This window comes from Anomaloglossus baeobatrachus, chromosome 11 (genome assembly GCF_048569485.1).
Source record: "Anomaloglossus baeobatrachus isolate aAnoBae1 chromosome 11, aAnoBae1.hap1, whole genome shotgun sequence".
NCBI classification, from domain to species: domain Eukaryota; kingdom Metazoa; phylum Chordata; class Amphibia; order Anura; family Aromobatidae; genus Anomaloglossus; species Anomaloglossus baeobatrachus.
The window spans coordinates 74986562-75014036 of NC_134363.1; the positions used below are offsets into that span (position 1 = coordinate 74986562).

The window sequence follows — 27475 nt, forward strand, 5'->3', positions numbered from 1 at the left end:
CTGGCTGCACCCACCATCAGCCCCAGGCATCCCTTAACCTGCAGTGGCGGTCCCCACTGACCGCAATTCTGAGAGTGGCGTCACGACAATCCTAACAGAAGGTTTCCTACCTGTGACAAGATCCAGCTGCGTGGAGTCCCTGAAGGTAATGCACCGACACAATACTGGTGGGGCTTCACAGTGTCACCACTGTGATTTCTTCAATATATTTTTTATATGAAATTGTTGTTTATTAATATACTAAGGAGCCACCACTGTGGTTTTCTTGTAACATTGAATACCAGGATAGAGTATATTTTAACCATCTGTGTGTTGACTGCAGTACAATAATTAATGATTAGCAGATCAGCTATGAATAGATAAACCAGATGTTCTATCACTGATATTGTGATTAATAGGCATATCAACACTGTTAGTCCCTTCACTTGGCCATAATAAAGCAGGATTGTGGAAGCCATAACTAGTAGCAGAAATATATATACTCCATTGTCATTGTCAACTGTGGACAGGATGTGATAGAGGCTGTTTATTATATGGTTTCATAAGCACTTTAAATCATTAAGGCACTTTAGGTGTGTAATTTTGTAATTTTTAATGCACAATATTAAAAGTTATGTTGTATGCTTCTAACTCCTCAAAGGATGTTAGTAAATGAATATGTTCTATGAGGTTTATGAGCAACACTGAATGTGCTTGCCATTTTTTTGCTGTCCACTTACAACATGCAACAACCAAAATGCATTACTGCGGGAATCTTACTGTTCTACAATGCGGACTACCATGTCTATGTGCCGCCCCTGTGTCAGCAGCCGACGCTGCTCGGATCCGGACATTCCGGGGTGATGGATCGAGGGTCTCCGTACACGGGGGTCTCGTGGACACGCCGAATAAAATGTGGGACATAGATGTACGGGCTAGGACGTAATTGGTTTGTGACGCCACCCACGGTGTGTGGTGAGGTGGGACACCACCGCTGCTGTTACAGGGCACCCAGGGGAGATATTGTGCAGCAAGTTGTTAACCCCTCCGTGGGCAGGGATGGTGGCCCCGGGACCCGGTGGCTCTGGTGCAGGGGAAATGACGACCGCAGAGGGTGCTGGTGTACTCACTGTTTGGAAAACACACAAGTCTCTGGTAAACCAAGGTGGTGGTGGCCGGTGCCGCGGCCGGTTGCGTTCGGGATCCCCCACCCGTGTGGTGGTCTTCATCCCTTTCCTGCACTGTTGTGTAAGGTGGACTTTCCCAGTATAAAACTTAGGAGTCCGCTCCCGACTGGATGCGGCCCAAGGAGCCGTGCCCACAGACGCTGGCCCATGGGATTCATGGGCCCCGGCGGCGACCTCCTATCCCTAATCGGTGGGCTGTTGTCTTCTATGAGGGACTTTGGGTGGGACAGTACCTCTAGTCCTGGCCTCAATCGGTTAATCAACCAGTTGCACTTGTTTCTGGTTCCTGGCTTCAGGGTCCGAGTACCCCCTTTTGAGCTACGGTTTTCGGGTCGGTTCCCTGTGTCGGTACCGGCGGGCTACAACCCTGGCCTGGTCCACCTCGGCTCCACCGAGCCATCCTCCCTTCCCCTGCTGACGGAGACCACCGTCCGCCTCCCAGCCGAGGCACCAGGGCTCCCACCCTGGCACCGTTCAACTTGGACTACCCCTAGCTCCAGCCCACACTCCTCCCCAAACTGAACTCTAAGACAAACTGACTGTTTTGTTGCCCTGTCTGGACCCCTGGGTGGGCGTGTCCCAACCGCCTGGTCACGCCCACTGGTGTGTCCATCTGTCCCTAAGGGGGGTGACTAGGATTTACTGCTTGGCTGTGTGTTTCCTAGTGAGGGAAGGTGTTATGCGGAGGCCTATTTGTGACTACCTAGTTTTGCCAGGGCGTCACATCTACCCAACCACCGGCCGACAAATCAATCCATGTCTGCTGCTTCTTCCTCCTCCTGCGTCACCGTTGAAACTATTCTCACAGAGGTTTCCGACCGCAGAACCACCTTTTATTTACCTGCTACAGTTGGCGTGAGTGAGAGCCTGTCAGCTGTTATGGAAGTGCTCATGCCATGTGTTTTTGACCCATGTGTGACACTGAGCACACCACGTGTTTCTCAATCCAGCATTACATTTCCGCCTACACCTCACTCACAGTCCATTGGGCGTTGGGTACACTTTCCTCCACCCTCTCTCAGCACAGCAGCCAGCCCTTGGTCCCGCAGTTTTGGTCACATAAAAGATTATTTCCTCCCACACATGCCAAAGTAAAGAGATTTAAATTCACCATATCTAATCTGTTGGCCACAGAAATACTGCCTTTCCAAATGGTGGATATGTGAAGCCCTTTGCTCACCTGCAGGTCACCTCAGGGTCTTCACGTGCTGGGAATCTTCCGGCAACAGGTATGTCAGGTTAACTTCAATAGGAATCATGACGCCACTCTTGGTAATTGTGGTCAGGGGGTGACTGCCACTGCAGTTTAGACAGTGTCTGGGGCTGATGGTAAATGCAGTCTGGTGTTATGGCCTTCCAAGAGTGAGGCTAGCCCCAGGGGCTCAGATATAAGTGTGTAGTACCACAGGTTGCAGAAGAACTCACACACAGGCAGCAATGTCTTTCAGGGTTTTGCGTCTCAGTGGTGGCCGGGACGCAAGCCCAGGAACCATGAGCTCATTGTTCCATAGGCAGCAGCTCTACCATTGAGCCCCTGCCTCTAATGAAAATCATAGGAAGATTTGGTAATCTTGACCTCTGTATTGCAGTAGAGAAACCAGAAGCAGATTATTCAGCTGAAAAGATGGTTGGAGGGATGGATGGATGATAGAGGGATGGATGGATGATAGAGGGATGGATGGATGATAGAGGGATGGATGGATGATAGAGGGATGGATGGATGATAGAGGGATGAATGGATGATAGAGGGATATATAGATACATGATAGATAATAGATAGATAAATACATGATAGATAAATAGATAGACATAGATAGATGGATACATACATGATAGATATATAATAGGTAATAGATAATAGATAGAGGGATAGATAGAATCATAGAGCGATAGATAGATAGATAGATAGATACTGCATCTCTTTGTAGGTGAAGGAAAGAGTCAGATTCATTTCTTCCCATAAAACTACTATAAAGAAATGAGAAAAAAAAATACAAATATAAATTTTATTTATCTTCACCACCCTGGATTCAAACCAGCAACTTTCAAACATGTGTCCAGTAGCCTCTCCTAGCTGCACTAGCTGCTCTACCTGTTTAGCCACTAGGAATTGATGATGTCAGAGGGAAGCCTCTGATTACACAGGACACAGAGCTCCATTGTACAGAGCAGCATCTCTTTCTCCTGTATTCTACAGGGAGAGGAAAAGAGGTGTGTTTTTTTCTTCTAATAAAATTGCTAAAAATAATAAAAAAATAGAATAATGTAATTTCATTACACTTTTTTATAAAATAATAAAAATCACAAATCAGCAAATAACATGGTCATATTTGGTGTTCCTGTAGTCGTAACGACCCGAACAACACAGCGATCAGATTATTGATGGGGATCGGTAAATGGTGTAAAAAAAGGCGCAATTTATTATTTTTCTTTATTAAAACCCATAAAAAATGTAATAAAAATGTATTGTTGAGGCCGTGTTCACATGTAGCGTAAGTGCTGCGTTTTTGCTGCAGGTGTCTGCACCACGAGCGCAATAACAATCTCCTCTGATTATTGCGTGTTTGCGGTATTTTTTATGCAATGTTCTCTTATTTGATACATGTTTGTTGCAGATGTGAATCCTGAAGATTATAAAGAAAAAAAACACCAAATCCGCACAGTTCAGCGGCGACTTTAGACACCAGGGGCGGAGATTTCATGACGCCTCATCCGCTTTGCTTGGACATTTAGTCTGTGTTCACAAGTGGTGTAAATGCTGCATCTGCATTTTTTTCTGCTGTTTTTTGCACATTTATTCTGCTGTTTAATTGTCCAAGTAAAGTGGATGTGATTCCATGAGAAGACGCCGCCGAACTCTGCAATTTGGGAGGGAGGGGGGGTTCTCTGGAGGTTTCTATGACGAGCTTAAAAAAATGCAGGAAAAAGCTTCTCTCTACCATAAAAACACTTAAAAAACGCAGATTCACATCTGAACCAAAAACACGTTAAATAATGGAGAAAAGGCAGAAAAAATGCAGCAAAAATGGAGAAATCAGCGAAGATTGTTATTGTGTAGTTTGGTGCGGACAGCGGCAGAAACAAAAAGAAACAGAATTTATGCAACGTGTGAACACGGCCTTATAGGCACAAATAAGCAACATGTCATATAGTGACACATAGAAATATAAGAAAATTCTGGCTGCTATTGTCGCGGGCGGGGGGTGCGCTACTCGACCGCACTTGCGGCTCGGGTCCGGCTGCTGCTGCTGCTCGGTGGCTCGAGCGGTGGGCCGGATCCGGGGACTCGAGCGGCGCTCCTCGCCCGTGAGTGAAAGGGGTGGTCTGTTGGGGCTTGGGATGTCGGTTTGTGACGCCACCCACGGTGTGTGGTGAGGTTGGGGCACCACCGATGCTTTGTACGGGGATCCCGGGAGCGATGACAGGGAGCAGCTGGGATGTTTCTCTCCCCTCCGTGGGTAGGGGGATTTTGGTAGTCCTGGGGCCCGGAGTTGTTGACTGTAAGGTGGATTGCGGGGCTTGGCCGGGTGCAGGGTTGCGGGAGCAGCGCAGTGCCAGACGGCACGGTGGTACTTACTCAGCCAGTAACGTACACGGAGTCTCTGGTAAAACAAACGGCTGGATGGACGAGTCCCACAGACGGCTGCGGCGGTCACTCCCAGTAGGTTGGCGGTAAGTGTCTCTCCCTGCACCGGTGTTGTGTTCTCGGCCCCGATGGCTTCCCACCGGTAACCCGCTCCCCAGTGGTATATTTGCCGGAGGAACTCCTTTTGCCCGCAGGCGCTGGCCCTGGGAACTCTAGCTGTGGCGGTAGCTGTATTTCCCTTCACGGTTGAGCGGTTGCCTTTAGTCAGGTCTTTGCTGCTGGGAAACCCCGGAGGTTCCCGCCGCTGACAGATTTGACCGGTTTAACGGTGACTCCAAGCCTGGTCGGGGTCCGCAGGCCCTGCCGAATGGTGCTGGCCTCTCTTCGCTCCACGATCCGGTACCGGCAGGCCACCGCCCGTCCCCGGTCCTTACGGTTGTGCGTCAATCGGCCTCGCCTGCAGACGGTCACCACCGTCTGCCAACCTTGCTCGTAGATGCCCAGGCCACGTACCCGGACACGGTCAGTCAGCTCCTCCACTACTACTTCCTCCTCTCCTTTCTCAACTCTCTCACTAAACTCAACTGAACTCTTTTCCCCGCCTCCAGGACTGTGAACTCTTCGGTGGGTGGAGCCAACCGCCTGGCTCCACCCCACCTGGTGTGCACATCAGCCTCTGGAGGGAGGCAACAAGTATTTTGTGTGTGCGGCTGATGTGCCTAACCGGGGTGTGGGGTGTGTTGTTGCAATACCTGTGACGTCCTGGCTTGTCCAGGGCGCCACACTATGACTATTAACGAACAGTCCGGGACATCTGCTAAATGACCCTTACTGCCAAATGGGTGTGGCTAGAGGTGTGGCTAGGGGCGTGGTCAAAAGTTGACGCGGCGCACGCAGCGCGCCGCATACTTTCTCCCTCTTTCCTTTCTTCAAAAGTTGGGAGGTATGCATTTGCGTAACAAACAAGCTGGTTCCTTATCTGTGTAACTATTTAAATACGGTCTACCCTCACTGTTGTCGTACCTTTTTCTTGCAGTCTCTCCAACTTTCACTTTCCCTTTCTTAGGCTGGAGTCACACTTGCGATTAACTCGCACGAGTGCTATGCGAGAAAATCTCGCATTGCACTCGGACCAATGTTAATCAATGAGGCAGCTCAGATCTGCTATTTTTTACTCACTCCAAATCGGACTGAGAAAAAAAATCGCAGCATGCTGCGTTTTGGTGAGTTTCTCGCGCGAGTCTCTTCAATGCAAGTCTAGAAGTGCATGAAAAAAACGGATGTCACACGGACGGCACACACACCATCCTAGTGACATCCGTTTTTCTCAATAGGTTTCTAGCAAGTAGCACAGAACACTGTAAATGCTCCTGTACATAACAGTACATGAATAGCAGCTGCTGAGGGTAAAAACTGATTGGACACTGACAGCACACTGATGAAATGTGAGAAGAAATCGTCCGACTTTCTAGCATGAGAATCGGACCGATTTTACACTCGCAAGTGTGATTCCAGCCTTAAAGCATCTAATATAACTGTGGGCTTTCCCACAACCTGAGCATGCAAGCTTAAACCAACATGCTGCAAATGTACATTTTTGTTCAGTAAATCGCTAAATATACGCCTTATCGGATGGCCGCCAGAGGTCCCGCAACAATATCTGAGCCTCCGGTACTCCCTGGAAAGCAAGGCATTAAAAGCATCCACAAGCTGCCGAAACTACTCATCATATTGATTGCAGCCAACCAACGATTCCGCATGAACGGTACACCTCACCTATCTAAATAGGAAAGTAGAACAATTATCTGGTGCCTTCTCCCCTATCACGCTAGCTAATATAGCAAAAGCCTGCAGCCAATTAGCAAATGTTCTAGGGATCAACCGGTACCCGCGCCACTCCTCCTCCTCTTTCTTAACCTCCGTAAACTTAGCATGATCCAAATTCAATTTTTCCAACGTCAACAAAGAAAATATCTCAACATACTCACCTTTCCAAATTTTTTCTTTCACCTCTTCTATCAAATGCGCTACCAAGGGACCATCAAAACACACATACACCTCTCTTCGAACACATACATACATTTTTACTTTTTGTTTTTCTTCTCTCCTTTTTCTAAAATAAAAAAAAAAAAAAACTTTTTTACTTTTAGAAAAAGTAATTTATTAATCACTCATCTATCAAAGGGTCAATATTGAATTCTAAGACACTAGAGACGCTGCTCTCTTCCTTTGTAAAGAGACTATTTCTATATTATTTTTCCATGAGGCATAAGTCTTTCTACAATAGGTTAGTGGTCTCATTATGGAGAAACCTTACCTCTTAAACCCAGCATGTCGATAAAAACACCATAGACCCCTCCCTTTCCAAAAAAAAAAAAAAAGCCAGAGTACAATTTTTGAAAAGACGACAACACAAACAAAGACTAAATAACAACACTTATCGGCTCTGTGCCATGCTACTGTCGTGCGGTTTTCAGTGTTGCACACGTTGGGTGTCATACCAGCGTTCATACTGCAGAGTCTGACAAACAGCCTGGGATCACGTAGTTGCACAGTCTGTCATGGGTGTCAGCTGGTTCTAGTTTCACTGCTCCAGTACAGCAGGAGTTAATCTCTGCTGGCCTGTGATCATCTGCTGGGAGCTCAGCCTGCTGATCACCACCAGCTGCCCTCACTTTTTATAACCTTTTGGATTCTGGGCTGAGTGCCGAATATAGCTTTTTGCTTTCTCAGTTCCTGTGGTTAGTTGTATCGTGATCTACAAGTTGCAGTTCTGCGAGGTTTGTGAGTTCTCCAGTTGTGTATTTATCTCCTCCTCCTTTTGCATTACTCCCCAGTAAGCATACTGTCCCTCCTTTGTGTTTATTTGCAGTGTGCATGAGTTGTCGTTTACCCTTGTCTGTGATTATTTGTGGGGTTTTGGTTACTGGGTTTCCAGCCCGCTCCCTGGGTGGGGGGAAATAGTATCAGGGCTTGGACAGGAGACAAGGCCACGTTCGAGGCTTGAACCTGGCTACCATCAAGTCTACTTTACAGATAAAGGACAGCGCAAGGACCCTAGTGTAGTGCTGCTGAAGCCATCATGGAGCTACAAGGTACTGCATCCTGTCAAAGATGCAGGGCCTACCCCCAGAAACCTGGAAGACCAGTGCCGGTAACAGCGAAACACATTATGATCACATTTTTTCTCCTTCCCCAAGGACTGGTGATAGATTAGCGTTGGACCCAATGGATGGCCCCTCAGGGGTGGAGCCGATCCAGTCTACTAAACGAAAACCAGGTGGGAGGGGACGGACAGTCAGACAGTGAGTAAGTGGAAGTGAGAGGAGACAGACGTAACCGCACTGACAAGAGAGTGTAATGGTGACCTGAGGGCCCAGGCGTGTGGTTGCCGGTGTTATACGGTGGAGTACTCCCGGAACCATAGCATCGACAGGGTACAGAGCTTTAGGTCTGGCAAACACTCCAGGCAGACTTGATAAAATCTGCACAGTGAGGGGACCATCCAGGACCTCACTGACTGTAAAGTCCGGGGGCATCAGCATTGACGGGAGAACCAGGGACCGGAACAGAACACCAACCCTACAGGGTTTAAACTGCTGCCGTACGGACAAAAGACTGAGAGACTACCAGGAGGGGACCCCCAGACGCTCCAAGCCACAGGGACCCACCAACTTGAGAAAGGTGCAGGGGAAAGAAGCCACCAGGTCACCAAACCGGCACTGGGACTAAGTGGAACAGTGGTGAGGACCAACCTTCCTCCGGGTACCAGGCATCCAACTGCTGTGAGTAAAGAGAATCAGTTACACTGCAATCCCTTCTGTGGCCTACCTTCTTTCCGAGCCTAACTCCATCACCTACCCCCTGGGGCCCCAGCCCTACTTATGGAGAGCCCAACATTCAGGCTGCCGTCAATATCAGCCCCAGCGGAGAGACTGTGTAGCGGCGGTTCTATATCTATAAGTGTCGCGGGCGGAGGGTACGCGCTCGCCACGCTTGGGTCCGGGGCTTCGGCTGCTGCTCGGTGGCTCGAGCGGTGGACCGGACCCGGGGACTCGAGCAGCGCTCCTCGCCCGTGAGTGAAAGAGATGGTTTGGTTAGGGAGATTGTTCGTGACGCCACCCATGGGACGTGGTGATGATGGCACCACCGCTGCTGGTAACGGGGATCCCAGAGAGCACAAGAGAGTGGTGTTTTAATGCCGCGCCAATGGATCACTTCAGATGATGTTCAGACCAGTGTTACTTTATTGTTTTCCAGGTCAACGCGTTTCTGGGGCATCTGCCCCTTTCATCAGGACCACCAAAGAAACAGATAACATCCAATCTGTCTAGTACAGACAATGTATACAATATATAGACACATTGACATCACAGGCACATCCCCTAAAGAAAAAAACGAGCGGGAAGGACTGCCACGTTGCATGGAATGACGTCAAACAACCACTTAACATAAAAAAAAAAAAAAAAAAAAAAAAAAAAAACCAATACAACAAATAAAAATAAAAATAAAGATTCATCCATATTTGACATGTATTAACATATATTTCCTTATACAGGGATACACATTATTTTCCGTATTGTGTAAAAGAGAAATAAATATATATATATGTGCACAATAAAAGACAAATAAAGAAAAGTGTGTAAAACCATTCATCTGCAATATGTGAAATAATACGTGTACACCCATGAATATTAAACTTGTCTTATACGCCGGACAAGTCAGCGATTTCACAAGGGAGGGATGAGAACCCTCGATTTAATATGTGTAATCCACTTCAGACATTTCAAAGCCACGGCATTATAACCTGCCGCCACCTGTGCTTTTACATCTTTCAACCACCACCATGAAACAGCAAGTGCAGTGTGCCTAACGAAAGAACTAAAGAGATTCAGAAGAACCGCTTCTGATCTGTGAACTCAGACCGCAGTTCAACCCAGGACAAGACCGTGGGAAAAAAAGCAAGAGAGCATGCGCCGAAGCAAAGTACAGGTAATGAGCCGGCACAAGTTCACGGGAGTGCAGGAGCGTGGGAACCAAAACCATTACGCATGCTCAGCCAATCTAATTCATAGACGCCCTGCAACAACCTATAGAACCCGTATAACCTCAGACTTTGAGCCGACCATGAGATTACTCATGATCGCGCTAAGATCATACTAGGGTCAAAGAAACCACAAAACTAACAATAGTGATTTAAGAGCACATCGCCTGTGAACCGGCGAGAATCACAAACCCCCGTGTGGGACAAACAGATAGAATATGGTACAACCTTAAAAATCAGGGTATTTAACCAACATATAAATATAAAAAATTTGCATAAGCAACCATAAATATACACATATACAAACAGTAAAACTGGTGGTCCACTAAAACCGATACACAGAATTTCACAAGTTATGACAATAAAAACAACATAAAATCGCCTAAGAAAGCATAAAACATACACCAAACAAATATTAAAATACATCAGTGAAATAGGTCTGTGACCTCATTGAGGCCATGGGGTTTTAACGTATTAAGTTTATAAATCCAGTACGTCTCTTTTTTGTTTAGGGTCTCCATCCTATTTGCAACTGACACAGGTACATGCTCAATAGGGGTCACTTTCAAGGCGATTTTCTTGTCATGGAAAATGGTGGTATGACGGGACAAACCATGTAACATATACCCTATTTTAATATTATGTCTATGAGAATTGATGCGGTTGTGGAGGGCTTGGATCGTCCTCCCCACGTACCGTTTGTCACAGTCACATTCAATCAGATATATGACATAGTCCGATTGACACGTGAGATGTCCTCGTATACTAAACTCAATACCCCCAGGATCACATCCGAAGCTAACCCGCCCATGCTGGATGGACCTGCAGCAAAGGCAGTTTTTGGTCATACATTTATATGATCCCATGGGTTTGTTTGTCCCTACACAACTGGGGGGACCCCTTAACCTGCTAGGAGCCAGCTGGTTTTTAATCGTCATGGCCCTACGGAAGGTCACCCCCGGTCGGGATGGCAGAACGCCCTTAAGGTAAGGGTCATTACATATAACTGGCCAGTGTTTTCTTAAAATCCCCTTAATGACCTCTCCATCACAGCTAAAAGTGGTTAAAAAATTGGATGAAAAACTCCCATTGGTGGGGGTGGGTACCACTCTACCAGATCCATTGTCAACATCAAGGCTCAAATTCCGCCCCTGGCCTCTAGCTTCTTGATATGCCTTCTTAACTAACGTTAGCGGATATTTCTTCTCCAAAAATCTCTCTCTAAGAATCTTCGCCTGATTATTAAAATCAATGTCTAGCGTACAGTTCCTTCGTATCCTTTGGTATTGATTCTTGGGGACATTACGTAACCATTTAACATAGTGGTTACTACTGTAATTAATGTACCCGTTGCTATCAACTTTTTTAAAAAAGGTTTTTGTAAGGAGAGATCCTTCTGCGTGTGAGATGGTGAGATCCAAAAAATTAATAGCAGTTTTCTCCACCGTGGGGGCAAATTTTAAACCCCAACCATTATTTACAATCCCTTCCAGGAAATTTAAATAATTATTTCCAGCGTTGTCCCAAATAATGAATAAGTCATCAATATACCTTTTATAGATAACTACATGTTTATACAGGTTCGAGGAGTAGATATGCTGTATCTCAAACAGTCCCATTACCAAATTTGCAAAGGTTGGTGCTGCCTTAGAACCCATAGCCACGCCACACCGCTGATGGTACATCTTGTCCTGGAACATGAAGTAGTTGTTTCTAGATATGAATTCCATACTGTCCAGGACAAAGTTTTTCTGTGTAGCAGGTAAGCGCTCATCCATCTCTAAATATTGTTTAACACATTCCAGTCCTAAATTATGCGAAATATTAGTATACAGGGACGCAATATCTAGGGTTATAAACAGAAATGACTCCTTCCACACAACCTCCTTGAGAATACTAATGAGGTGCGGGGAGTCTCTCAGAAAACTCTTCAGATTTGTCACATGAACTCTTAAAATAGAGTCAACGTATGCCGCCAAGTTTTCGGTCAGGGCCCCAATTCCTGATATAATGGGTCTCCCGGGAGGGTCAATTAAGCTCTTATGGATCTTTGGTAGATGGTAATAAAAAGCTGTTCCAGGGTTTTTTATATCCAAAAATTTATACTCATTCTGGTTAAGAATCCCCTTGTCAAAGGCATTCTTTATTAAAATTCGATATACCCCAATAGAATCCTGGTATGCAGAACCTTGCACCACCTCATAGTGTGCTGTATTGGACAGCATTCTCAGAGCTTCCTGTACATAACTATTCCTGTCCTGTAGGACAATGCCACCTCCTTTGTCCGCACCACGGATGACAAGGTTGTGGTTATTCTTCAGGGACACTAATGCCATTCTTTCTTCGTTAGTTAGATTGGATTTAGGAGGTACTCTGTTAGTATTAATCCTCTTAAAATCCTCTAAAACCAGGTCATTAAAGGTCTTAATATGGTGACCCATGCTGTGTAAGGGATAAAAATTTGATTTCAACTTAAAATCGGTATGCAGGAAACAATCAATATTACCATCTATAGTAGTAGATACCCCTTTATTAATTTCAAAATGTCTGGTAAGGGTAAGTTTCCTAATGAACTTCTGAAAATCCAGAAAAAGTTCAAACTCATTAGATGATTTTGCCGGACAAAATGAGAGGCCTTTCCTTAGGACCTTAAGCTCACTCTTAGAGAGAACGTGGCTGGAGAGATTAAAAATGCCAGAGGGGTTATCCCTGCTCACATGCTCTTTTTCCCTTTTTTGTTTGAGCCTGCGCCCGGCCCTGGTTCCCCTACAGTGCTTTTTCTTTTCCCTACCCTTGGTGTTAAAAAATCCGTGATCGGCATCTGTGTGTTCCTGGCTGGCGGTAAAAAAGGTACACAACCATTAACCCTAAGTGTATTGTCGATTGTAACAATCTCATCCTCATGACCTCCTACTGAGGGGATGGAGGAGGGAGGAATAGGGTTACAATCAAGGCTCACAGATGTGGTGGGAAGTGGTCGATAGTCATCATGTATTGATAATTCCAATAAGTCAATGAAATCATCCTCCACCTGCTCAGCCCCTGACGGGAGGGTCCTGTCAACCTCTAAAAAGGACAAGGAATCTCTTTTTTTACGAATTATCTCAATTTGCGACCTTAAGGTCTCCAGTTGTTTCCTCGTCTCCTCAAAGTCAACGGACTCCCCACACTGGGGTAGTTCAGAGACAATGGGTGTGATGGGATCCAACTCCATGGTATCTGCAGCACCTGTCAAAGTAGAGGCTGCTGCAAAAACTTCATCCGTGTCAACCACAGTGGTACAAATGGGAGGTAGGGGAACAGTCACTGTTCGGGACGCAGAAACTGTTTGAGGACCAATCATGGTCGCAGAGTCCCTGGGACCCCCAGTAACATCCCTATCTCCCCGCTGGGTCACATCTTTCTTATGGTATCTACTATTGACAAAGCTCCTATGGTTGCTGCGCGACCTGGGTCGTTGGAACCGAGGGTTCCTAGTCACCGCTACAACCTCCCCCTCCTGTGTCTTTTTGGGCACCATGTCAGCCCTATCCCTCTGCAGTTTCTTAGATTTTCGGAAAATCATGTCTTGTTCTAGCTGAATCAACTTAGTATTAATATCGGAGTTTAAGATCTTATATTCCGGATGTAAATCATATTTACTTAAGTCCTTATACAGTTCTGAAATATTTTTTGAAGCCTCAGTCGCGATAGTGTTCCGTTTCTTATACAAACACTGCAGCATTCCCTGCATACAATTCTTTAAAATGTTATCCCATTCATTAGAGAAAATGGGATCAGAAGGAAATGGGGAATCGTGCTTAATTCTCAGACCCCTCGGGCAGAGTTTCTCCTCCAAATAAATAGTTAAAAACCGGGCATCCAGCCCAAAGCGAAGTTCTTCTTTAAGCAAGTCCTCCAGACTCAAAAACAATTTTTTCATAGCCTTAGTATCCTCCTCAGAGTAAATATCAGGTAGATCGAGATCCCAGTCAGTCCCATGCAAATCAGGGGTACCTACAGTTTGAAGAATGAGTTTCTCCCTTGAAGCAAGACGATTATTGAAGTAATCCATAACTCCACAAGTAACGACCCTCTGCTGCTCTGTCCACAAGGAAGAAGATCTGGTCTTAGCCAGGTCCACAAACAGCAACACGGAGAAAAAGCTGTGGAAAAACAAGCGCATAGGGTCTTACCCCAATATGTGAGGGGTGGGGGTGGGGGAGTGAAACTACTCACCAGATGTAGTTGTGAGAAGCCACAACTACTGTAATCGCATGTATCACACAATCCAAGGCTGCAGCCACCAAAACGGTAGATAACAGAGAGCACAAGAGAGTGGTGTTTTAATGCCGCGCCAATGGATCACTTCAGATGATGTTCAGACCAGTGTTACTTTATTGTTTTCCAGGTCAACGCGTTTCTGGGGCATCTGCCCCCTTCATCAGGACCACCAAAGAAACAGATAACATCCAATCTGTCTAGTACAGACAATGTATACAATATATAGACACATTGACATCACAGGCACATCCCCTAAAGAAAAAAACGAGCGGGAAGGGAGAAACTCATTCTTCAAACTGTAGGTACCCCTGATTTGCATGGGACTGACTGGGATCTCGATCTACCTGATATTTACTCTGAGGAGGATACTAAGGCTATGAAAAAATTGTTTTTGAGTCTGGAGGACTTGCTTAAAGAAGAACTTCGCTTTGGGCTGGATGCCCGGTTTTTAACTATTTATTTGGAGGAGAAACTCTGCCCGAGGGGTCTGAGAATTAAGCACGATTCCCCATTTCCTTCTGATCCCATTTTCTCTAATGAATGGGATAACATTTTAAAGAATTGTATGCAGGGAATGCTGCAGTGTTTGTATAAGAAACGGAACACTATCGCGACTGAGGCTTCAAAAAATATTTCAGAACTGTATAAGGACTTAAGTAAATATGATTTACATCCGGAATATAAGATCTTAAACTCCGATATTAATACTAAGTTGATTCAGCTAGAACAAGACATGATTTTCCGAAAATCTAAGAAACTGCAGAGGGATAGGGCTGACATGGTGCCCAAAAAGACACAGGAGGGGGAGGTTGTAGCGGTGACTAGGAACCCTCGGTTCCAACGACCCAGGTCGCGCAGCAACCATAGGAGCTTTGTCAATAGTAGATACCATAAGAAAGATGTGACCCAGCGGGGAGATAGGGATGTTACTGGGGGTCCCAGGGACTCTGCGACCATGATTGGTCCTCAAACAGTTTCTGCGTCCCGAACAGTGACTGTTCCCCTACCTCCCATTTGTACCACTGTGGTTGACACGGATGAAGTTTTTGCAGCAGCCTCTACTTTGACAGGTGCTGCAGATACCATGGAGTTGGATCCCATCACACCCATTGTCTCTGAACTACCCCAGTGTGGGGAGTCCGTTGACTTTGAGGAGACGAGGAAACAACTGGAGACCTTAAGGTCGCAAATTGAGATAATTCGTAAAAAAAGAGATTCCTTGTCCTTTTTAGAGGTTGACAGGACCCTCCCGTCAGGGGCTGAGCAGGTGGAGGATGATTTCATTGACTTATTGGAATTATCAATACATGATGACTATCGACCACTTCCCACCACATCTGTGAGCCTTGATTGTAACCCTATTCCTCCCTCCTCCATCCCCTCAGTAGGAGGTCATGAGGATGAGATTGTTACAATCGACAATACACTTAGGGTTAATGGTTGTGTACCTTTTTTACCGCCAGCCAGGAACACACAGATGCCGATCACGGATTTTTTAACACCAAGGGTAGGGAAAAGAAAAAGCACTGTAGGGGAACCAGGGCCGGGCGCAGGCTCAAACAAAAAAGGGAAAAAGAGCATGTGAGCAGGGATAACCCCTCTGGCATTTTTAATCTCTCCAGCCACGTTCTCTCTAAGAGTGAGCTTAAGGTCCTAAGGAAAGGCCTCTCATTTTGTCCGGCAAAATCATCTAATGAGTTTGAACTTTTTCTGGATTTTCAGAAGTTCATTAGGAAACTTACCCTTACCAGACATTTTGAAATTAATAAAGGGGTATCTACTACTATAGATGGTAATATTGATTGTTTCCTGCATACCGATTTTAAGTTGAAATCAAATTTTTATCCCTTACACAGCATGGGTCACCATATTAAGACCTTTAATGACCTGGTTTTAGAGGATTTTAAGAGGATTAATACTAACAGAGTACCTCCTAAATCCAATCTAACTAACGAAGAAAGAATGGCATTAGTGTCCCTGAAGAATAACCACAACCTTGTCATCCGTGGTGCGGACAAAGGAGGTGGCATTGTCCTACAGGACAGGAATAGTTATGTACAGGAAGCTCTGAGAATGCTGTCCAATACAGCACACTATGAGGTGGTGCAAGGTTCTGCATACCAGGATTCTATTGGGGTATATCGAATTTTAATAAAGAATGCCTTTGACAAGGGGATTCTTAACCAGAATGAGTATAAATTTTTGGATATAAAAAACCCTGGAACAGCTTTTTATTACCATCTACCAAAGATCCATAAGAGCTTAATTGACCCTCCCGGGAGACCCATTATATCAGGAATTGGGGCCCTGACCGAAAACTTGGCGGCATACGTTGACTCTATTTTAAGAGTTCATGTGACAAATCTGAAGAGTTTTCTGAGAGACTCCCCGCACCTCATTAGTATTCTCAAGGAGGTTGTGTGGAAGGAGTCATTTCTGTTTATAACCCTAGATATTGCGTCCCTGTATACTAATATTTCGCATAATTTAGGACTGGAATGTGTTAAACAATATTTAGAGATGGATGAGCGCTTACCTGCTACACAGAAAAACTTTGTCCTGGACAGTATGGAATTCATATCTAGAAACAACTACTTCATGTTCCAGGACAAGATGTACCATCAGCGGTGTGGCGTGGCTATGGGTTCTAAGGCAGCACCAACCTTTGCAAATTTGGTAATGGGACTGTTTGAGATACAGCATATCTACTCCTCGAACCTGTATAAACATGTAGTTATCTATAAAAGGTATATTGATGACTTATTCATTATTTGGGACAACGCTGGAAATAATTATTTAAATTTCCTGGAAGGGATTGTAAATAATGGTTGGGGTTTAAAATTTGCCCCCACGGTGGAGAAAACTGCTATTAATTTTTTGGATCTCACCATCTCACACGCAGAAGGATCTCTCCTTACAAAAACCTTTTTTAAAAAAGTTGATAGCAACGGGTACATTAATTACAGTAGTAACCACTATGTTAAATGGTTACGTAATGTCCCCAAGAATCAATACCAAAGGATACGAAGGAACTGTACGCTAGACATTGATTTTAATAATCAGGCGAAGATTCTTAGAGAGAGATTTTTGGAGAAGAAATATCCGCTAACGTTAGTTAAGAAGGCATATCAAGAAGCTAGAGGCCAGGGGCGGAATTTGAGCCTTGATGTTGACAATGGATCTGGTAGAGTGGTACCCACCCCCACCAATGGGAGTTTTTCATCCAATTTTTTAACCACTTTTAGCTGTGATGGAGAGGTCATTAAGGGGATTTTAAGAAAACACTGGCCAGTTATATGTAATGACCCTTACCTTAAGGGCGTTCTGCCATCCCGACCGGGGGTGACCTTCCGTAGGGCCATGACGATTAAAAACCAGCTGGCTCCTAGCAGGTTAAGGGGTCCCCCCAGTTGTGTAGGGACAAACAAACCCATGGGATCATATAAATGTATGACCAAAAACTGCCTTTGCTGCAGGTCCATCCAGCATGGGCGGGTTAGCTTCGGATGTGATCCTGGGGGTATTGAGTTTAGTATACGAGGACATCTCACGTGTCAATCGGACTATGTCATATATCTGATTGAATGTGACTGTGACAAACGGTACGTGGGGAGGACGATCCAAGCCCTCCACAACCGCATCAATTCTCATAGACATAATATTAAAATAGGGTATATGTTACATGGTTTGTCCCGTCATACCACCATTTTCCATGACAAGAAAATCGCCTTGAAAGTGACCCCTATTGAGCATGTACCTGTGTCAGTTGCAAATAGGATGGAGACCCTAAACAAAAAAGAGACGTACTGGATTTATAAACTTAATACGTTAAAACCCCATGGCCTCAATGAGGTCACAGACCTATTTCACTGATGTATTTTAATATTTGTTTGGTGTATGTTTTATGCTTTCTTAGGCGATTTTATGTTGTTTTTATTGTCATAACTTGTGAAATTCTGTGTATCGGTTTTAGTGGACCACCAGTTTTACTGTTTGTATATGTGTATATTTATGGTTGCTTATGCAAATTTTTTATATTTATATGTTGGTTAAATACCCTGATTTTTAAGGTTGTACCATATTCTATCTGTTTGTCCCACACGGGGGTTTGTGATTCTCGCCGGTTCACAGGCGATGTGCTCTTAAATCACTATTGTTAGTTTTGTGGTTTCTTTGACCCTAGTATGATCTTAGCGCGATCATGAGTAATCTCATGGTCGGCTCAAAGTCTGAGGTTATACGGGTTCTATAGGTTGTTGCAGGGCGTCTATGAATTAGATTGGCTGAGCATGCGTAATGGTTTTGGTTCCCACGCTCCTGCACTCCCGTGAACTTGTGCCGGCTCATTACCTGTACTTTGCTTCGGCGCATGCTCTCTTGCTTTTTTTCCCACGGTCTTGTCCTGGGTTGAACTGCGGTCTGAGTTCACAGATCAGAAGCGGTTCTTCTGAATCTCTTTAGTTCTTTCGTTAGGCACACTGCACTTGCTGTTTCATGGTGGTGGTTGAAAGATGTAAAAGCACAGGTGGCGGCAGGTTATAATGCCGTGGCTTTGAAATGTCTGAAGTGGATTACACATATTAAATCGAGGGTTCTCATCCCTCCCTTGTGAAATCGCTGACTTGTCCGGCGTATAAGACAAGTTTAATATTCATGGGTGTACACGTATTATTTCACATATTGCAGATGAATGGTTTTACACACTTTTCTTTATTTGTCTTTTATTGTGCACATATATATATATTTATTTCTCTTTTACACAATACGGAAAATAATGTGTATCCCTGTATAAGGAAATATATGTTAATACATGTCAAATATGGATGAATCTTTATTTTTATTTTTATTTGTTGTATTGGTTTTTTTTTTTTTTTTTTTTTTTTTTTTTTTTTTTTTTTTTTATGTTAAGTGGTTGTTTGACGTCATTCCATGCAACGTGGCAGTCCTTCCCGCTCGTTTTTTTCTTTAGGGGATGTGCCTGTGATGTCAATGTGTCTATATATTGTATACATTGTCTGTACTAGACAGATTGGATGTTATCTGTTTCTTTGGTGGTCCTGATGAAGGGGGCAGATGCCCCAGAAACGCGTTGACCTGGAAAACAATAAAGTAACACTGGTCTGAACATCATCTGAAGTGATCCATTGGCGCGGCATTAAAACACCACTCTCTTGTGCTCTCTGTTATCTACCGTTTTGGTGGCTGCAGCCTTGGATTGTGTGATACATGCGATTACAGTAGTTGTGGCTTCTCACAACTACATCTGGTGAGTAGTTTCACTCCCCCACCCCCACCCCTCACATATTGGGGTAAGACCCTATGCGCTTGTTTTTCCACAGCTTTTTCTCCGGGTAACGGGGATCCCGGGAGAGATGGTAGGGTGCAGCTAAGATGTTTTCCCCTCCGTGGGTAGGGGGTTGGTGATCCCGGGAGGCCGGATGGCTGGGGTGCAAGGACTGCGCGGCGCGGTGCCGGACGGCACTGGTGTACTCACTCAGACAATCACTGACAGAGTCACTGGTAAACCAAAACGGCCGGATGGACGGGTCCCGCAGCCGGCTGCAGTGTTGTTGTTGTGCTCTCCCCAGACGGCTGATGGTGGCTGTCTTTCCCTGCATCTTTTATAAATGTTCTGACTCCTGTGGTTGCCCACCGGTAGTCCGCTCCCAGGAATATAGGTGCCGTAGGAGCCCGTTTTGCCCGCAGGTGCTGGCCCTTGGATCTCTAGCCTGTGGCGATAGCTGTATATCCTCTCTGGGTGGACGGTTGCCTTCAATCGGGACTTGGTTGTTAGGAAACCCCTGGGGTTCCTGTCACATTCGGATTTGACTATTGACGGCGGCTCCAAGCCTCGTCGGGGTCCGATGGCCCTGCCTGTGTGCTTAGCTTCACTCCGTTCCCCGGTCCGGTACCGGTGGGCCGACGCCCGACCCCGGTCCTCACGGCTCTGCGGAGTTCCACCAACTCCTGCAGACAGCCACCACCGTCTGCCAACCTTGCTGTCAGTGCCTGGGCTCCTACCCAGACACCTCAAGTGTTCACTCCTCTCACTTTCACCTCCAAGACTGAACTTACACTTTTCCCGCCTCCAGGCTTGTGAACTCCTCGGTGGGTGGGGCCAACCGCTTGGCTCTGCCCCACCTGGTGTAGACATCAGGCCCTGGAGGGATTCAACAAGGCTTTTTGATTGACTGTTGTAACTGCCTAGGGTGTGTGTGTGTGTGTGTATGTTGGTATGTATGTGACTACCTGGCTAGTCCAGGGCGTCACATAAGCACAACCCGCAAGTGGCGTCACGACATAAACTTTATTAAATATTCCCCTGTACATAACCCCCTTTTAAAGTGACCCCCAGGGTCACGGAAGGGGGCAACAGCCACCCAGTGAACTGTTCAACGTAAATATACGGCCCGGGACAGAGTACCCCATAGCCCTGGGGCGAGTCACTAGTCTAAACGCCCCATCACACGCAGCAATATCGCTAGCGATATCGCTAGCGAGCGTACCCGCCCCCGTCGTTTGTGTGTCATGGGCAAATCGCTGCCCGTGGCGCACAATATTGTTAGGAGCCTTCACACGGACTTACCTGCCTAGCAATGTCACTGTGGCCGGCGAACCGCCTCCTTTCTTGGGGGCTGTTCGTGCAGCGTCACAGTGGCGTCACTAAGCGGCCGCCCAATAGAAGCGGAGGGGCGGAGATGAGCGGCCGTAATATCCCACCCACCTCCTTCCTTCCTCATTGCCGGCGGCCGCAGGTAAGCTATAGTTCGTCGTTCCCGAGGTGTCACACATAGCAATGTGTGCTGCCTCAGGAACGACGAACAACCTGTGTCCTCAACAATCAACGATTTTTTGAAAAGGAACGACGTGTCAATGATAAACGATTTGGTGAGTATTTTCCATTGTTAACGGTCGCTCGTTGGTGTCACACGCAACGACGTCGCTAACTATGTCGATGTGAGTCACGGAATCCGTGACCCCGGCGATATATCGTTAGATATGTCGCTGCGTGTAACGGAACCTTTAGGCTCAGCCTAGGATCCCCTGTTCCATCAGTAGACCCCGTGACAGCTACCTCTCACATGAACCAAGCTTTAACCTGTTATGTCTATATTGGTTACGTTAGATATAAAACTAGAGAACAGTTTATTAAGATGAGAGAATAATAAATGTTTCTTTTATTGAATTAGTAAAATGTACAGTTTTTACCTTTGCGCATAAAGGAGCCCTTAGTATGATCCATAAAGTTCTCAGATATGAGCGTGTAATTTGACATCTTGTTTTCTTTCATGACATTAAATGATGAATGTTTTACAACTAAATCAATCAGTGAGTCATCAACATCCTTCCCAAGAAACTCACAGATTCTTACCACACTGTCTCGAAGATCCTAAGGAAAACAAAAATACCATGTCATTAAGGTTTGCCTACATACTGCAGAAAAACGTAAACAGAGTATACATATAACATACACTATATGCACATGGTCATGATACAGCTACCTAGATGTAATATGGCGCCTGTAGAAGTCTACATGGCTTTAAAGTTGGCTAGCATGTAACAGGGACTCTAACTTATAAAATCCTAAAAGAGTGAAATGTGCTCATTTTGAGGGTTGCCCAAATTCCCCAATACGGCTTCGTTCACACAGTGTATTTTTGGTCCAAGTAATGCCTGTGAAAACAACAGACAGCAGTCAGACTAATGTAATTCTAAAGGGATATTCAGATGACCAGTTTTTTACCTGGGGACCAATAAAAATAAATTGCAATATGTACTCTCTTCTGTAGTCCATATTTCGAATGAAACTTGCTCACTCAATTCTATGGGTATGCAAAGAAAAATTGGATCCTGTTTGGATCTACTGCATAATAGCCAATTTTTATGGATACATTGACATTATTAACATAGAAAACTGTATTTGTTGTTCTAAATTTACAAGCATGATCTCAAAGTTATCAACTTCACTCACCTCTGGTGCCGGCGCCATTCTAGAGGTGTTGGCAATAGCTCTCCTGAGTCCTGTAGCCAATCAGTGGCCACTTCACTCTCCCTCTCACTCAGACAAATCAGACAATTGGAAAAAGTGAGAGAGCAGCAGCAATTTTCATCTCATTTGGATGCCAGTTACATCCAATAGGAGGGGAAAATGAAGCCAGGGCTGAATGGCTGCAGGGATATCATAACATAATGTGATGCAGGCCCCGGAAGAGCCAGTACTGTCACTGGTGGAACAGCGCTCACACTGGAGGTGAGTATAGCTGCTATTATTTTGTAAGGGGGCAGGGGGGGGGGGACATAGTGATTCAGAAAAGGCTGCACAAATAGTGAACAAACCCTTTAGTGCTAATAAAACCTAAAAATATGGAGGCATTAGCCTCCTGTACTTTGAGAAATACAGTCTCTATACCCACTTAGCCAGTCATGGAGTGGCATACATCTCCACACAGAAAACTCTGGGTAAATCTGGATATGAACTCACTCAAAGAGTTAATAAACCTTTGTGTAGCACCCAGGGATATGGGGTACTCTGTTCTGGGCAGTGTCTCTATTGGGGAATGTCACGATGGTGGCCGTTACCCGGTTCCGTGCCCTCAGCCCTTTTTGTAATTGGGATATTTACAGGGGATTTGTGAATAAAGTTATTTGTAACGCCATGCGGTGTTGCGGCTAAGTGTAGGGAGCCGTCGTTACAGAGTGTCTCTACTGGGGCTGATGGTATTGCAGCTAGTATGGTAGTCCCTCTGCAATTAGGGTATTGCCCCAGCGGGTGTATGGTGCGGTAGACGTTGGAAGAAGGAGTTCAGACAGGTATTCAGTGCAACTGGTTTACTCACTGTTCTTAAAGAAGTTGTCCAGTTACCAAAACTGATTTTTTTTTTTCTGATAAATCTTGCTAATATGTGCCCCTCAACACATCTATTATGTTTTTTCAGCAAGATTACCTTTCATTGTGCACTAGCAGCACACGGTCATTGCTGGCTCCAGCTCTGATGGGGTTAATCTCTCCTCTGACTTCCTGTGTTCAGTTCCTACAAGTCCCAGAATTCTTTGTGGCTCTAGGGCGGTGTCTAGCTTATCTAACACACCCATTGTGTCTAATACACCCACTCTGCTCCCACCCAAACCCTCCTCCCTGCCTCTTCCCAGTGGATGTGCACTCAGATAAATCACACAGACAGCAGCAGCTCTACACAGCCAGGGGAAGAAAGTGTGTGTGAGCGTATATACAGTGTGTGTATATACAGTGTGTGTGTATATACAGTGTATGTGTATATATATACAGTGTGTGAGTGTGTATGTGTGTGTGTATATCATACTCACCTGTCTGCAGGGTCCGGGTGCCATGCCTGCTTCCAGCCCCTGTCCCGGTCCCGCCGCTTCGGCTGTGTGCAGTCTCCCCGGGGCACGCATGAAGCTTGCAGGACCTGGCGGTGGATCACCTGATGCAGTCACCTGATGCATCAGCTGATCGATTCTCGTGGTGTCGCCGGCTTTTTCGCGCCCGGCCGGCTATCAGCTGATCCTGCCGTCAGGGGACTTCATCAGCTGATTACCGGCAGCTCCTGCAGTGATGGGCCAGGATCAGACTCCCCTGCAGGAGCTGCCGGTAATCAGCACATAAGTGAGTATGTATTTATTTATTTTATTTTTTTTTTGCACTGATGCATCAGCTGATTGTATAATCGGCTTTTATACAATCAGCTGATGTGTGATGGGATTCAGGCACTTGATCCTGACACATCATCTGATCGCTTTGCCTTCCAGCAAACCGATCAGATGATATTGGATCCGGATTGGACGGCGCGGGACCCTAACCCAGGATTACTGCGGAGGGGGGTTTATTTCAATAAAGATGGAGTCACTAATTGTGTTGTGTTTTATTTCTAATAAAAATATTTTTCTGTGTGTTGTGTTTTTTTTTTTTTTTTTATCATTACTAGAAATTCATGGTGGCCATGTCTAATATTGGCGTGACACCATGAATTTCGGGCTTAGGGCTAGCTGATAATATACAGCTAGCCCTAACTCCATTATTACCCGGCTAGCCACCCGGCTTCAGGGCAGCTGGAAGAGTTGGATACAGCGCCAGAAGATGGCGCTTCTATGAAAGCGCCATTTTCTGGGGTGGCTGCGGACTGCAATTCGCAGTGGGGGTGCCCAGAAAGCTTGGGCACCCTTCACTGTGGATTCCAATCCCCAGCTGCGTAGTTGTACCCGGCTGGACACCAAAATTAGGCGAAGCTCACGTCATTTTTTTTTTAAATTATTTCATGAAATTCATGAAATAATTAAAAAAAAAAAGGCTTCTCTATATATTTGGTTCCCAGCCGGGTACAAATAGGCAGCTGGGGGTTGGGGGCAGCCCGTACCTGCCTGCTGTACCCGGCTAGCATACAAAAATATGGCGAAGCCCATGTCATTTTTTTTTTCTTTTTGGGTAAAAAACTGCATACAGTCCTGGATGGAGGATGCTGAGCCTTGTAGTTCTGCAGCTTCTGTCTGCTCTCCTGCATACACTAGTGAATGGAGGATGCTGAGCCTTGTAGTCCTGCAGCTGCTGTCTGCTCTCCTGCATACACTAGTGAATGGAGGATGCTGAGCCTTGTAGTCCTGCAGCTGCTGTCTGCTCTCCTGCATACACTAGTGAATGGAGGATGCTGAGCCTTGTAGTTCTGCAGCTGCTGTCTGCTCTCCTGCATACACTAGTGAATGGAGGATGCTGAGCCTTGTAGTTCTGCAGCTGCTGTCTGCTCTCCTGCATACACTAGTGAAGGGAGGATGCTGAGCCTTGTAGTTCTGCAGCTGCTGTCTGCTCTCCTGCATACAATGAACATTTTGAATAAGGAAATGACATCAGACCTTTTTTTTTTTTTCATCAACAATCTTTAATGGCATTGTGCACTGATTAAAAACGCAGTGAGCAAAAACGCAGCAAAAAACGCACCAAATCGCAGCAAAAACGTGACATGCAGCACCGCAGGTGACAGAGCAGAGCAAGTTGGTGACATGCTGTGCCCTGACACATAGTGTGCTGCATGTCACTGTATCCACTCTAGGACTTGTTGTGCAGGTGACCGGATGATACATGTCACTAACTGCCCCACTCTGTGATTTCTGCTGCATAGTACCAACTGTATACACTCTCACCTGCACAACAAGTCCCATAGTGGAGACAGTTAGTGACATGTAGCATCCGGTCACCTGCACAACAAGTCCCAGAGTGGAGAAAGATAGTGACATGCAGCACACTATGTGTCAGAGCAGAGCATGTCACTGTGTCCACTCCGCTGACCTCACAGCCTGTACACGCTGCGATGGATGCAGGGGGACACAGAACAAGTAATCGGCCGACACTGGAGTCATCTGATTACTTGGGATGAATGAGAAGTAAAATGCTCTGGTGCTCGATGGGCGAAGCCCATGCCGATTTTTTTTAAAAAAAATTCATTAAAAATAAAAAAACAAAAAAATCACATTGTTTGTGGGCTCCCGCTGCATTTTCTATTGCTAAGGGTAACCAAAGCAGCTACTGGCTGCTAGCCCCCGCTGCTTGGTGTTACTTTCACTGGCAATAGAAATGCAGGGAAACATTTTATAAAGGTGTTTCCCTGAAAACGTTTTTTAAGAAAATGACGTGGGCTTCGCCATATTTTTGTATGCTAGCCAGGTACAGCAGGCAGCTACGGGCTGCCCCCAACCCCCAGCTGCCTAGTTGTACCCGGCTGGGAACCAAAAATATAGAGAAGCCCTTTTTTTTAATTATTTCATGAATTTCATGAAATAATTAAAAAAAAAAAATGACGTGAGCTTCGCCTAATTTTAGTGTCCAGTCGGGTACAACTAGGCAGCTGGGGATTGGAATCCACAGTGAAGGGTGCCCAAGCTTTCTGGGCACCCCCACTGCGAATTGCAGTCCGCAGCCACCCCAGAAAATGGCGCTTTCATAGAAGCGCCATCTTCAGGCGCTGTATCCAACTCTTCCAGTGGCCCTGGTGGCAGGTGGCACGCTGGGTAATAAGGGGTTAATACCAGCTATGTTTTACCAGCTGGTATAAAGCCCGAGATTCTTAATGTCAGGCCAAGTTTAACCTGGCCATTAAGAATCTCCAACAAAGGGTTTTAAAAAAAAAAAAGACATCACACAGAGAAAAATACTTTATTAGAAATAAATACACAGACACAGTAGGGACTCCATGTTTATTACTCCCTCTCACCCCTCCACGATGGAGAGATTTCTGTACTGACCATGCCAGGAGAGAGCGAGGAAAAGAGAGCGAGCGGGGGGGGAGAAGAGAGAGAGAGGGGGGGAGAAGAGAGCGAGGGGGTGGAGAAGAGAGCGAGGGGGTGGAGAAGAGAGCGAGGGGGTGGAGAAGAGAGCGAGGGGGGGAAGAGAGCGAGGGGGGGAGAAGAGAGCGAGGGGGGGAGAAGAGAGCGAGGGGGGGAGAAGAGAGCGAGGGGGGGGAGAAGAGAGCGAGGGGGGGGAGAAGAGAGAGAGGGGGGGGAGAAGAGAGAGAGGGGGGGAGAAGAGAGCGAGGGGGAAAGAAGAGAGCGAGGGGGGGAGAAGAGAGCGAGGGGGGGAGAAGAGAGCGAGGGGGAGAAGAGAGAGGGGGGGAGAAGAGAGAGGGGGGAGAAGAGAGCGAGGGGGGGAGAAGAGAGAGGGGGGAGAAGAGAGCGAGGGGGGAGAAGAGCGAGGGGGGGAGAAGAGCAAGGGGGGGAGAAGAGAGAGGGGGGGAGAAGAGAGAAGGGGGGAGAAGAGAGAGAGAGGGGGGAGAAGAGAGAGAGAGGGGGGAGAAGAGAGAGGGGGGTAGAAGAGAGAGAGGGGGGAGAAGAGAGTGGGGAAAGAAGAGGGGGGGCAGAGGTGCTCTGTCACAACTGTCTCCACTCTGTGACTTGTGGTGCAGGTGACAGAGTGCAGACAGTTGGTCCCATGCAGCAGGACAGATGGCAGAGCACAGCGGTGACATGCCTGTCAGTGTCTTGCTGCTGGGAGGAGCAGAAGATCACACTGCCCGACACCGGCCGCTCTCCTGACATCGCAGCAGAGCGGGCGGGTGGACAGTGTAATCACATACTTACGTGCAGGGGGGGATTCAGCTGAAGAACCCCCCTGTACTGCACACTGGCGCCCCGTTCCTCTCCATCTGCAGGACGCTTCCGGCTCCACACTGACTTCCTCCGGATCCTCCCCTCGATGCTGAGCTGTGACGTGCGGTAGTCACCGCCCACAGCCCTGTCACTCAAGCTGAGTGGCGCCGGCATCCTGTGACGTACCCGTCCAGTTTGAGAGCCCGGAAATGCCGGGACGTCAGAGGATGCCGGCGGCCACAGCTCCAGGAGGTCATGTGACCGGCACTGAGCGTGCAGCATAGTGCCGCTCAGTGCCAGAAATGGAAATACAAGCCAATGGAGAAG

At 46.3% G+C, this 27475-nt stretch overlaps 1 protein-coding gene across 1 annotated transcript in view; it reads right to left on the bottom strand.

The window, feature by feature from the left end:
- LOC142257277 (sulfotransferase 2B1-like) overlaps positions 1–27475 on the bottom strand; it is a 260489-nt gene that overhangs the window by 118845 nt on the left and 114169 nt on the right. The window contains exon 4 of the mRNA XM_075329445.1: positions 21269–21449. Coding sequence (XP_075185560.1) covers positions 21269–21449 — 181 coding nt within the window. The remainder of the gene's footprint in view (positions 1–21268; positions 21450–27475) is intronic.